The sequence below is a fragment of the Miscanthus floridulus genome, unplaced genomic scaffold, assembly GCF_019320115.1.
Source record: "Miscanthus floridulus cultivar M001 unplaced genomic scaffold, ASM1932011v1 fs_911_1_2, whole genome shotgun sequence".
Classification (NCBI taxonomy): Eukaryota; Viridiplantae; Streptophyta; class Magnoliopsida; order Poales; family Poaceae; genus Miscanthus; species Miscanthus floridulus.
In genome coordinates, this window is record NW_027097444.1 from 46,701 (window position 1) to 60,000 (window position 13,300).

Consider the following 13,300-nt stretch of genomic DNA (forward strand, 5'->3'; position numbering starts at 1 on the left):
GGCCATTTCATCTATTGATACCTAAGATTTTAGGTAATGTGGAGGATAGGACTGTGAGACTACTCCTGCATTATTATGTTATTTTGTCGCTGCCTTGAGCGCCCCTTTGTTTTTTGAGTTCTTTGGTTTTCGAAAAAAAAAACAAAGAAACACAAAAAGAAGCTAATCGAGCCGTAACTTAGCTCCTGCCGCTAGTGTTTCTATCAAGAAACTAATTGTGCCGTAACCTCAGGGGCTGAAGACATGTAGTGCACCAAGGGAACTATCAGCTGCCACACGCAACTGGCAACTCCCTCTTCCCCAAGGCATCAGCAGTTCAGCCCAACCACCAGCCCCCACGAAATCGAGATCCCAGTCAATCAGTATACTTCCAATTTGGAGCAAATTAATAGCCACATTTTCTTATATATGCTCACTTCTGTTGCATTATTGAACGGTGCTTGCATTTCCAGCAGCGATGGTCACGTCGTCCAAGACGCAGGAAGCTCTGGCCTTGATGTCACTCGCCGTGCTCGCCAACGCCGCCGCCGCTGCAGGCGATGCGTCGTCCTGCGCCAAGCTCACCCTGAACAACCTCTGTCCTTACCCGGTCTGGCCGCTCGTCACCGCCAACGCCGGGTACCCCTCCGTCGCCGGCACCGACGCCCGCCTCGACGGGAACGGCGAGGGCCTGGTGACCATGGCGCTGCCGCAAGGCGCGTGGTCGGGCCGTGTGGTGGCGCGCACAGGGTGCGTTGACGATGGCATGGCGTGCGGCGACGATTGCAGCCCTCCGCAGTGCGAGACCGGCAACGCGTCGCCGGGGACGGTGGCGCAGGTGAGCGTGGGCGGGCTGGCGATGTACAGCGTGAGCCTGGTGGACGGGTTCAACGTGCCCATGGTGGTGACGCCGCACGACTTCGCGGCGGGGGTGCAGTGCCCGACGCTGGGGTGCGTCGTGGACCTCACCCAGGACCAGGAGTGCTGCCCCGCCGGCGCCAGGGCGCCCCAGGGCAGCTGCGGACCCGGGGGCACGCAAGCGGCGCTGTTCAAGGCCAAGTGTCCCGACACGAGGACAACCTCGACGGACGTCGAGGCAACGCCGCAGGACTGCATCGCGCCCAGCGAGCTCAAGGTCGTCTTCTGCCCGGCACGGGAGTGCACGGCCAGTTTGTGTTTTTTTAACACTTTTTGTAAACTAATTTTAAATCTAACATTGTTTTATTTTTTTTTTCCAAAACTAACACTTTTACCCGTGCCTATTTCCCTGGCGCGTCGAAACGCATGTGCCGCGCCATGCATGGTGGCGCGGCGAGAGGGATAACGTGGTGACGACCGAGATGCTGACCGGTGACGTGGTAGGGTCTGTCGCGCCATCCCTTACGGCGCGGCAGTCCTAGGTAAATATCGCCCGTGAGCCGTCCTCCCTCTGTCTGCCTTAACACGGTGGACGATTTCCGCGCCGCGCCCTCCCACCACTCCCAAGTGCTGTCGGCGCTCGGCCCTCCGTTGCCGCCTCCCTCCCTCCCTTCCCTTCCATTCTCTGGCCGCCTCCCTCCCTCCTCGGCCTCGTTCAAGGTAATGACGCACTTTTTATTTTCGTTTGAATGGTGGATTGAAATATTATGAATGAGAGTTAATGTTAGGAGAAAAATTACGTTTGGGAACTATGAGCTATGGTTTGGAGAAAGATATTAGTTTGATTTTGTCAATGTTAAGGTTAATTATTTAGTTTGAAGTATGTTTATCATGCATATTTTTGTTGCTATAAGTGTTGGTTATATTATTTGAGTTGCAATGCAAATGATTATATTTTACATTAATTTATGTTGTTTTGATTGATGTTTAATTTGAACTATTTTATTAGATGGAAGACATATTTCGGGAGCTGTTATGGCGAAAACGGAGTCGTCCTAGAGAATTGTCCCTCGACGAGTCTAGCAAAGATACCCTCATCCCTCCTGACCTCCCTGTCCCTAACTGTGACTGGTCGTCCGGCCGACGTGTTTCAATTGAGACATCCGGACACAATGGCTCGTTGCTTCTACACATGCAATCGTTTTAATGTAAGTAATTGTTTTCGTATATTTTTTTCTTCATTTGTATTACTAGGTTACTAATATTTTATTAGAATTTTATTGTGTAGGCCTATGAGCGGTGCTTTTTCTTTAAGTGGATCGACGGTGCAGACAAGTTTGACCCTAGGTACCTCCTTTTCAATGATTGGTGGAGAGGGCGACATCCACGAGAGCACTTCGAGCGGTGGGTTCCACCTCCCCCTAACCCGCTTCCAATAACGGCTAAGGAGAAGCATTTAGCCACAGTTAGACGGCTCGAGGAACCTCCTCTGTGCGATTGCGGAGATCAAGCTATGATAAACCCTGAGAATACGTTGGAGTTTGTGTATCCAAACAAGCATGAAGTAAGTGCAAAGTGTATGTGTTGAAATGTTGAGCTATATGTGTTCATATACTAATGTCACCTTATTTAGGTATTTTCAATGACGAAGTGTCGTTTCAAGGAGTGGTTGTATGGTCCTAAAAACCAATGGTCAGAAGAACCGCCAAAGGTTAAGAAAAAGAAGAAAGAAAGGGTAATTTACAAAGCAGCTCCTGTCATGTGCAAATGTGTTGTTAAATCCAACTATGGCCTAGTCCCTTCGGAGCTTGGAATAGGCCATTATTGTGGCCATATGGTTGACTATGATGAGATTAGTTATTGGTGTTGAAAACCTGAAATTGTATTTTCTGGATTTTTTAAAGAATTATGATATGATTTTTCGTTTGAACAGAGCACTAGGAAATGCAAGTGAGAATTTTATGATGGTCAAGATAAGTTCTTGGATGACTTGAAGGGGATGCAAGTAATTGCATGGAAGAGGGGATATTGACGTGACTATGTCAACCACTTTGTTAAACTACGAAAGAAGAACACGTGTGAGTTTGCTAGAAAGAGCGGTATTTATAACACGATCGATGTTAGGCTTGACAAATGGGGGTCGGAGAGACGGATGGCATTAGAGGAGGATAGGGCAAGGAAGGCTGCAATAGAGGAGGAAACAGTACAGATGCAGGTCTTGAATGACCATGTTGCTGCATTGTGTGCAAGTGAGACATTGGAAGCCTTCTTACTTTCATTGTCTGCTTTTAAATGTACTATAATCGCGTTGGTAACTTGTTGTATTTTATACATGAAGGGATTGGATGCAGCGGGGACCATGCCACAGAGGTGGCCCGTGCAAGTTATGTGGAAAACAAGTTACATGAGCATAGAACCCGAGCCGGTCGTAGCGTTATATGTCCGATTGTGTTGGACAATGAGGGGGACGAGGATGAGGACGATATTGTCAGGTTGAGCGATCTCATCACTCTAGCGTAGGCGGGCTTACAGGTGGAGAAGAATGAGGATGACAATGGCAGACTGAGCGAGCTCATGGCTCTAGTAGAGGTGGGTTTGAAGGTGGAGGAGGATGAGGAAGCGTTCTTCTCTCAAGCTGCAGAGCCGGTAGATGAAGCGGAGGCCGCTTACTATAGGCAAAAGGCAGATCAGGGCAATACGAGTGACCCTAGCCATAGCAACAGGGTTGTGGTAGAGGATTAGTACTCAGATGATGAGTTGCTTACTCAGTATGTTTCTGACTAAGGGTTTTTGATTGCGCCGTCTGTTAGTTCCATGCTTTATTAATGATCAATGTAGCTATGTACTAGAACTTTCATTGTGTTGTCTTGTTTTCCATTTGAACTATTGATGTATTGTACCCATGTATCATGTACTTGGATTACCCATGGATGATCTTAAGTGATCCCATCCGTTTGTCACCCTCTGACCCATCCGTTTGTCGCTCTCCGATGCATCCAAGTTTTTTAATAATAGCGAATGCGTTGAGAATTTCTATAACGAACAAAATCGAGTGAAATTATTTCGAATACGGTTGGCTGGCATATATATATCTTGCATGTTTCCCATGTATTTTAAAATAGTAGTGTATAATTTATGTTATTAGCATTAGATCAATGTAAAATAACAATAATGTTATCATTTACTCCAACGTTCTTTTTTCATGAGTCACGTTAGGAACGCAACCCTAAGCCTAGGTTCTGCCGCGTCATAGCCCATGGCGTGGCACTGACACGCCAAGGCCCATGACGTGGCAGGACCTGGATGTAGACAGAAGCTGACCAGCCTTAATTGCAATTGAACAGGAGCTGCTGTCGGTGCTATAAACAACTACAAGTGTTGCCACGACGCAATTGAAACGAATATGAAGCAAATAAATGGAGTCCATGCGCAAGTTGACAAGTTGCCACATAACATTTTTATTGGTTCATGAGTCTACAAGTTTCGGACGACAATATTCGTTGGACATAAGTTTGACATAACCAACTAGGTCCTAGGAGTGTAAGGATCCCTCGGACGCCTCTGTCTCTTTGGATTTGTAGGCAACACATTAGGAGTATAGCCAACGTCGGTGTGGTCACGTTGCCGGTGCTTACAGCTCATACCTTGCAAGTATATGATATGCATGATTACTTATAATCTTTATGATCGTTAGTTCATGGAGCCTACGTATTTAAAGAAACTACCTTTGTTACTACCTGTGAGGCTCCTTGGGTACCAAGCGGGGCACCACCTTGCTAAGACATGCCGATCTCGTCCTGCTGCCAAGGGTCACACTGGTGGTGCTGTATGCGGAAGCCTAGGGGTTGTCGTCATTGTCATCGTTGTCCTCATCTACAGGGTCCTTCCCAGTGCTATAATATGGTGGTATACGCACAGCGGAAGTGGCACCTGTCACCGGTTGAGAAGAGCCAACTGGTGTCCTCAAAGAGCCAGAAGACATGTCATAACTATAACAAAATAATTGCTAGTTGTACCATACATACCTCTGAATTGTAGCTTTGTTATTAATCAATAACACACCCATGCAATTCTTGGTTGGTGGAGTAAAGCAGTGGTGGGTAGCCTATCATTCTTCCAAACTACCTGCAAACCCTGATGGGCAAGTGAATCTCGACCACATGGAAGAAAATAAGAGTAACGTTGCAGCGATACTCATATGACTCATCCCTAGTGACAGGACTCAGATAGTCCTAGAGCTCTGGAGCATCCCAAGAACACCAATGCACATGAACATTTCATAATTAAGTTAGGTTGTGATATAGTGTACATCGAACAAGACACATGTATGATAGTCCATGTACTCCCTGTACTTGTGTCTCGCATTCTCTCTAACTAACTCTGCTTGCATCTAGATATACAGAGCTGTAGGCAGTGTATCTTGCCCGTTCCAATGTTGCATTGAACACGATAATGAATTAGCCATTAATAATTTCATCATATGTAACTGCCTCAAATAATATAGTGAACCGAAGTACTTACAACGAAACCAGTAACAAGAGGTCTCCCAACGGGCCATCATTCCCAACACCAAACCTGGAGTAGGTAGGAGCAACCCCCAAAGTTCATATACCTTAAGGTGCGACGGTAGGCAACGCATTGCTATCGATACGTCCATGCTAGGACTGCGCTGCTCCAACTGTACGCCGCTATGTTATCCCTCGTCATATGCTAACACCCACTGAGCCTTCTGCTCCATCTAATACTCTAACCAAACCTTTCCCGCTTCATTTAGCATCTTGTCTAGTTCTCTCTTTGTCTCCTTGAACTGGTGCTCTGTATGTACACAACATAGAGCCTTTACCTTGTCATATACCTCTTGCTTCCTCTGACACCGCCAGAAATTAGCGGCAAAGTGTCTCATGCACCATCTATGCACTAGAGGCAGGAACCCATCTATATGCTCAGCTGCAGCATTAAGAAGCCCTAGGTGACGGTCTGAGATCAAACATATAGTGCGAGATGGGCCAAGAACTTGTACACATAGAAGCCGCATGAACCATGACCACGATTCATTGTTCTCTCCCTTTGCCAAAGCAAAAGCCATGGGTACTATTTGGTCCTTAGGATCAACAACAGCTACCATCATCAAGGGGCCCCTATACTTTCCTATCAGGAAAGTGCCATCAACATGTATGACTGGCCGACAAAACCGAAATGCATATTCCGTTTGTGCAAACGACCAGAACACACGATAGAGGACATGCCTCAATGGGTCCCAAAAATACATCCCTCTGGTGTCCACAAACCATTTCAAGCCAGGGTTGTAGTAATGCATTGCACATAAGATGCAGGGCACCCTATTGTATGCTTCCTCCCAACTACCCCATCGAATCGCCAGGACAATTTGCTTAGGACGCTGTAAGGAAAATGGACCCTAGGCCCATTTACTTTGGATTTTGGTGTTTGATGACCAACACAACCAAATTGGACTAATGAATTTGTGAGTGTTTGTTTTGTAGTCCAACAGGGTGCAAGACGTGACTGGACGAAGGTAACGTGATGATCTGATGACCAACACCTTAAGCAAGACCTTAGGAGCACAAGAAAAGACCTAAGATATCAAGCAAAGTCCAAACATGAAGATAGGAACTAAGTCGTACGCAAGATCATGAAGAAACAAGCTCGCAGAGGTGACCAGACACTGGACCAGACACTGGAAGTGCGACCGGACGCTGGACCGGTGGCTCGGCAGACAGGCGACCGGACGCAAGGACCGGACGCTGGCGGCAACCGACCGGACGTAGGAACACAGCATCTGATCAAGTACAGAAAGGTTCCAGAGCGGCATATCTGTGACCGGACGCGTCCGGTGGCAGGTGATCGGACACTGGCCAGCGTCCGATCAGCACATTGCTAGCTCAATGGTCGGGACAACCGGATGTGTCCGGTCAGAATGATTCAGCGTTCGGTCAGTAGCAGTTTCGTGGGAATTCGACCCCAACGGCTATTTTCTCAGCGGGGCTTATAAATACAACCCCCAACCGGCCATTTGAAGTCTGTGGAACTAAGGAAACATACCAAGGGTGTTGATACACCATTTTAGTGATCTCCACATGCATAGTGCTTAGTGTTTTATTAGGTGATTAGCATAAGTGGTTTGCGAAGTCCTTAGGTTGATTAGACCACCGCTTATGCGCTTACTCTAGGTTTATGCCTAGTGTTTAGTGAGGTTTGCATACCTCTTGCCACCCCGTGCTTGCAAGCACAAGTGTTGTACATTGGAGGGGCTTGAAGTCTTGCGAGATCACACCAGCCGCATTTGTGGTGTGGCCGCCACCGTGTACCAGAGGGAACAAGGCCTGCGACGTTTTGGCCGGAAGCTTGATAGTGAAGACGGTGGAGAGCATCCGGGAGAGGCTTGCTGGAAGGCATGTCGGAGACCCACTTGCACGTGGGGAAGGCCTGAGGCTATCCACGGAGTTACCCAACCAGGAGCTTGGCCCTTGTGAGGGATTCCTTGCGAGGGGCTCCAACGAGGACTAGGGGGAAGCTTGCGCGCTTCTTGATACCTCGGTAAAAATACCAGAGTCATCGATGGGAGTTTGCATATCTCTACCTTACTCTTTAGCTTCTGCATCTACATTGTTTACTTTACTACATTTGCGGTAGAGATAGCAACACACTAGCAAAACCATAGTTGCACATCTAGATAGTTTATCTATTGCATAGGTTTTGCTAGGATTAGAAAAAGAGGCCATAGTTTTGAGTTAAAATTTTAAGTTGTCTAATTTAGCCCCCCTCTTAGGCATCACAGTCCCTTCAATTGGTATCAGAGCTAGTTGGCTCATATTTGGACCTTTGGCTTAACCGCCGTTGAGCCAACGCTATTGTAGAGTGGTTGGGATGGATACCGCTAGGCCTCCATAATTTGATGGCACTAACTTCCTCTACTATATGGCTAGAATGTCTTGCCACCTTGAGGCGGTTGATTTAGGTGTATGGAGAGTCACTCATGATGGGATGAAACCCATTAAGAATCCTGAAAAGCCCACAAAGAGTGACGAAAAAGAAATGCATTTTAATGCTAGAGCTAAGAATTGCTTGTTTGAATCATTTAGCATGGATGTGTTTAACCAAGTGTTCACCTTAAATACGGCACATGAAATTTGGTTAAAACTCCAAGAGCTCTATGATGGCACAAGTAATGTCCGTGAGCAAAAACATTGTCTAGCTAAGCAAAATTATGATTCCTTTGCTATGAATGATGATGAGCTTGTTCGTGATATGTATTCTCGATTGAATCTAATTATCAATGAGCTCCATTCAATAGGATTATTAAAGCTAGATGATGCGGACATCATGAGGAAGATCATCTCCGTTCTACCATAAAAGAAATATGCAAGCATCATCACCATCCTTCACAACTTGGAGAACTTGAGCACCATGACCCCGGGCATTGTCATTGGCAAGCTAGTGGCATTTGAAATGTCACGTAAGATGGGTCAAGGAGAAGCATCTTCATCAAGCAAAGGCAAAGCTCTCGCTTGTAGCGAGAAGAAAAAGATGAAGGGCAAGAAAGTTGAGTCAAGCTCAAGCTCAAGCTCCTCAAGTGAAGAAGAAGAAGATGAGGATGATGATGATGATGAACAAGAATCAAGTGATGATGATCAATCTTCCTCATCCACCTCCGACCTTGATGAAGAATCAATCAAACTTATCAAAAAGGTGGAGAAGATGATCGTAAGTCTCAATGTCAAGGGTGTGCCCATCCAAATTCAAGACCTCGTTTTTACTAATCAAAGAAATGAGCAAAGAAAGAGAGGATGCTATGGATGCAGAGAGTTGGGGTACTTTGTGGAAGTTTGTCCAAACAAGCCCACACCCAAGGCAAAGAAGAAGGCGTGCAAGAACAAAGCCCTCACATCAATAAGGTCATGGGATGATTCTTCAAGTGAAGAAGATCATCACAAGAGGCGAGGGCACAAGCACTCATCATCAAGCTCTTCTCGTGTATGCCTTATGGCACGAGGTAATGAAAGCTCATCCTCTAGTGAAAGCAATAGTGATGATGATTTGCCTTCTTACAATACAATTGTGCAACAAAATCTTAAATATGCTAAAGTTTGCACTAGTCAACAAAAGAAGCTCAAAAATTTAAAAGAAGAGCTAGGTAGTTCACAAGAAGCATACAAGAATTTGCTTGAACAATATGAAAACTTTGCAAATCTCAATGTTGAACTATCTACTAAAATTGAGCAACTTGAGGCTAGTGCAACAACAAATGAATGCACAATCAATGATAAGCAACTTGAAAAGAAAAATGAAAAATTAAAAGAAAAGTTAGCTAGCTCACAAGAAGCATATAATAGTTTGCTTGCTAAAATGGAAACCATGTGCAAACATTGTGATGAGCTAACTAATAAAGTTGCTAATCTTGAAGCCGTTAATTCAACCCTCACCAAGGCATCTAAAAAGAAAAGTTCTATCTCTAACATGTCTAAAAAGGATGCTTCTACTTCTTGTAATGATTTATGTTTAGACTCACCTTTGTGCAACCAAGTTTGTGTTGAGAAAGTTGTTGTAGATACATGCACACAAGAGGTTGCAAAGGAGAATAAGCAACTCAAGCAAGAAGTAGCTCGCCTCACCAAGGACTTGACTCAAGTGAAAGGCAAGGCGAACCAAACCCAACTTCATCAAGATAACACCGTCAAGGGAGTGAAGAAGCTTGATGAAGGACAAACCATGGTTTGTTACGTGTGCCACAAGGAAGGCCACAAGTCCTATGAGTGCAAGGTGAAGAATGGGGGAGGAGCAAAGAAGGAGGAGAAAAAGCAAACAAGCAAGTTCTCCAACACCTACACCAACATGGTGGACAAGAAGGCCTCCACACCTTATCTCTTAAAGAAGAAGAAAAATGACAAGGTGGTGGCCATCAAGGTGAACCAGCAAGCCAACAATGGAGTCAAACGCTTTTGGGTGCCAAAGGAAATCATTTCAAACATGAAGAGCACCAAGAAGGTTTGGATCCCAAAAGGGAAGTGAGAAGTCCGTCGGACGTCGGGGAATTTGGAGACTTGGTAAAGTTTGAGTGCATTTCATGGGGTGCATCATGATGGACAAAGTCATTGCCAAGTAGGTTAGTGAATACTATGGACCCAAATTCCCCTTCCCATGTTAGGTAACTAGATGTCATTACTTTCAAATTAGTATTCATTTCAATTGGTTTTGTTTTTCAATTGATATACTCTTAAAGCATCTAGTTATATTTCATGCCTATGATTGCATTTACATGCTTAATCTTTTGTCATGCATTCAATAGGTATATCATATGGTAGGCTTGCTCGGTTTCATTATCAACCCTTGGAGCAAACCTACATGGTTTAAAAATTGTTTAGAAGCACGGCACATAGCTTGCTTTACAATTATTTATCAAATATGTGCCAAAGTCCAAATTGTAGATAATCTCTCCCAAATATCTTTTAAGTGGTATTTTGATTCTTAAATCAATGTGCACAAATGGTACAAGTATTCAACACTTGTGTGCACATATTTAGGGGGAGTTATTCTACAACTTGGATGCTTTGAGACTATCACTTGTTCAAATGGTATCAATTTTTCAAACCTATCACATGTGTAGTAGTCTCATTGTAAGGAAATTGGAGTCCCCAGAGTTAAGCATCATTCTTCAATTGGCATCATCATGTTGATTTCATTTCATATTTATATGCTTTCTCCATGTATTATATAGATTAAACTCTCTTGTAAAATAAATTGCTAATTATGCATATGCCTTGCTTTCTACCATATGTATGCATATTTTGAGGGGGAGCTTAGTCTATATAATGTGAGAGTCAAATTTCGTGATCCATTTTATTCTTTATACAAAGGACCACGAAATTTGACCCTCCCTTGTGCTACTAATGTCTTCCTTTTCGGTGTTTGATGCCAAAGGGGGAGAATTTGAAGGACCAAAGGCAAGCATCAAGTTGATGTATACAAGTGGTAATGGTCCGAGAAAGGGAGGAAAGTGAATTATGGATTAGTCTAAGTAATGGGAGAATTTTTTTTAGAAAGCTAGGCCTTAATCCATAATATCATATGGGGACATTTGTAAGGGCAAGATGGTCTTCAATTGGTATCTAAGTAGTATCTTCTAGCATCATATAACCTTGCCCTTTGCATTGCATCCTAGCAAGTTGGTAGTTTTTAAATTTTCAAAATTTTATTATTTGCTTGCTTTGGTCGTGTTGTCATCAATCACCAAAAAGGGGGATGTTGTAAGGAAAATGTACCCTAGGCCCATTTACTTTGGATTTTGGTGTTTGATGACCAACACAACCAAATTAGACTAATGAATTTGCGAGTGTTTGTTTTGTAGTCCAACAGGGTGCAAGACGTGACTTGGACGAAGGCGACGTGATGATCCGATGACCAACACCTTAAGCAAGACCTTAGGAGCACAAGAAAAGACCCAAGATATCAAGCAAAGTCCAAGCATAAAGATAGGAACCAAGCCGTACGCAAGATCGCGAAGAAACGAGCTCACAGAGGTGACCAGACACTAGACCAGACGCTAGACCGGTGGCTCGGTAGACAGGCGACCGGACGCAAGGACCGGACGCTGGTGGCAAACGACCAGACGTAGGAACGCATCATCCGATCGAGTACAGAAAGGTTCTAGAGCGGCATATCTATGACCGGACGCGTCCGGTGGTAGGCGACCGGACGCTGGCCAGCGTCCGATGAGCACATTACTGGCTCAACGGTCGGGACGACTAGACATGTCCAGTCAGGATGATTCAGCGTCCGGTCAGTAGCAGTTTCGCGGGAATTCGACCCCAACGGCTACTTTCTCAGTGGGGCTTATAAATACAACCCCCAACCGGCCATTTGAAGTGTGTGGAACTAAGGAAACATACCAAGGGTGTTGATACACTATTTTAGTGATCTCCACATGCATAGTGCTTAGTGTTTTATTAGGTGATTAGCATAAGTGCTTTGCGAAGTGCTTATGTTGATTAGACCACCGCTTATGCGCTTACTCTAGGTTTATGTCTAGTGTTTAGTGAGGTTTGCATACCTCTTGCCACCCCTTGCTTGCGAGCACAAGTGTTGTACATCGAAGGGGCTTGAAGTCTTGCGAGATCACACCAACTGCATTTGTGGTGTGGCCGCCACCGTGTACCGGAGGGAACAAGGCCCGCGGCGTTTCGGCCGGAAGCTTGATAGTGAAGACGGCGGGGAGCATCCGGGAGAGGCTTGCCGGAAGGCACGTCGGAGACCCACTTGCGTGTGGGGAAGGCCCGAGGCTATCCACGGAGTTACCTGACCGGGAGCTTGGCCCTTGTGAGGGATTCCTTGCGAGGGGCTCCAACGAGGACTAGGGGGAAGCTTGCGTGCTTCTCGATACCTCGGTAAAAATACCAGAGTCGTCGACGGGAGTTTGCATATCTCTACCTTGCTCTTTTGCTTCCGCATCTACATTGTTTACTTTACTACGTTTGCGGTAGAGATAGCAACACACTAGCAAAACCATAGTTGCACATCTAGATAGTTTATCTATTGCATAGGTTTTGCTAGGGTTAGAAAAAGAGGCCATAGTTTTGAGTTAGAATTTTAAGTTGCCGAATTCACCCCCCCTCTTAGGCGTCACGGTCCCTTCAGACGCCAAGCCTTTCTATACTTCACATCGTACTTAACGAATCCAGATATGGACTGTTGTAAAGAAGACACTGAAATGTCATTATTGTCATCAATGAGTCCCAATATACGATGGACAAGGTAACGTGCAGTGAGCTGCTGATGATTTTTCTTGCCCCTATTTGTTAGGCAAGTGTGTGGTTCGACAACTTTACTTATCCTCCACTTGTCATCAGTCTGTCTCTTTTGTGCATTTAACCTACACATACAACCGTTTTTGCATATCACGTGGTACCTCAACTCTTGGTCCAAATGAGTGATGCTGTATGGCCTATGGTCATACACAGCATAGTCCTAAAGGAAGAGCTTCATCTCTGACATTGTATTGAATATCATCTTCTTCCTAAGGGTTTCTTTCTCATGATCATACAATGATTTCCTACACATCTGGAGACCGGTGTCACAAACTGCCATATCCATCATGCTGACATCCCTATAGTTCGGAACTCCCCTAAAAGGTACGTTCATCGCCCTTAGTTGCTCAAGCTCAGTCGCTGTGTAAGGTGGTGGTGGAACATACTGCTGCACTTCGCTAATTCTGCCCCATGAATCATAGGGGGTATCATCTGCTGGCAAATCTATGACTAGTCTACCCTGAGCCTAGATAGCATGCAAAACCTCAGTTGGTACTGGTAATGGCATACCATGAACAGGTACTGGCATGGCATCAATCGGTATGGGCATAGCATGTCTATCTCCCTGGTTAATATCTAAATCGTCCAAATCACTGCTAACTACATCACCGATCCTGTCCTCCTCCTCTTCTAGTTCGAACTCG

General features: G+C 45.2%; 1 protein-coding gene across 2 annotated transcripts; it reads left to right on the forward strand.

The window, feature by feature from the left end:
* Positions 1-426: 426 nt before the first annotated feature.
* Positions 427-3,797, forward strand: LOC136533538 (osmotin-like protein). Of its 2 annotated transcripts, none has more exons than XM_066526096.1 (6): positions 427-1,557; positions 1,847-2,045; positions 2,126-2,401; positions 2,471-2,572; positions 2,771-3,086; positions 3,176-3,797. In XM_066526096.1, the coding sequence occupies exon 1, from the start codon at positions 458-460 to the stop codon at positions 1,301-1,303; it is 846 nt and encodes a 281-aa protein (XP_066382193.1). In that variant the 5' UTR covers positions 427-457; the 3' UTR covers positions 1,304-1,557; positions 1,847-2,045; positions 2,126-2,401; positions 2,471-2,572; positions 2,771-3,086; positions 3,176-3,797. The 2 variants fall into 2 exon arrangements, with proteins under 2 accessions (XP_066382193.1, XP_066382195.1); XM_066526098.1 differs by having other exon boundaries at positions 427-1,379.
* The last annotated feature ends 9,503 nt before the right edge of the window (positions 3,798-13,300 follow it).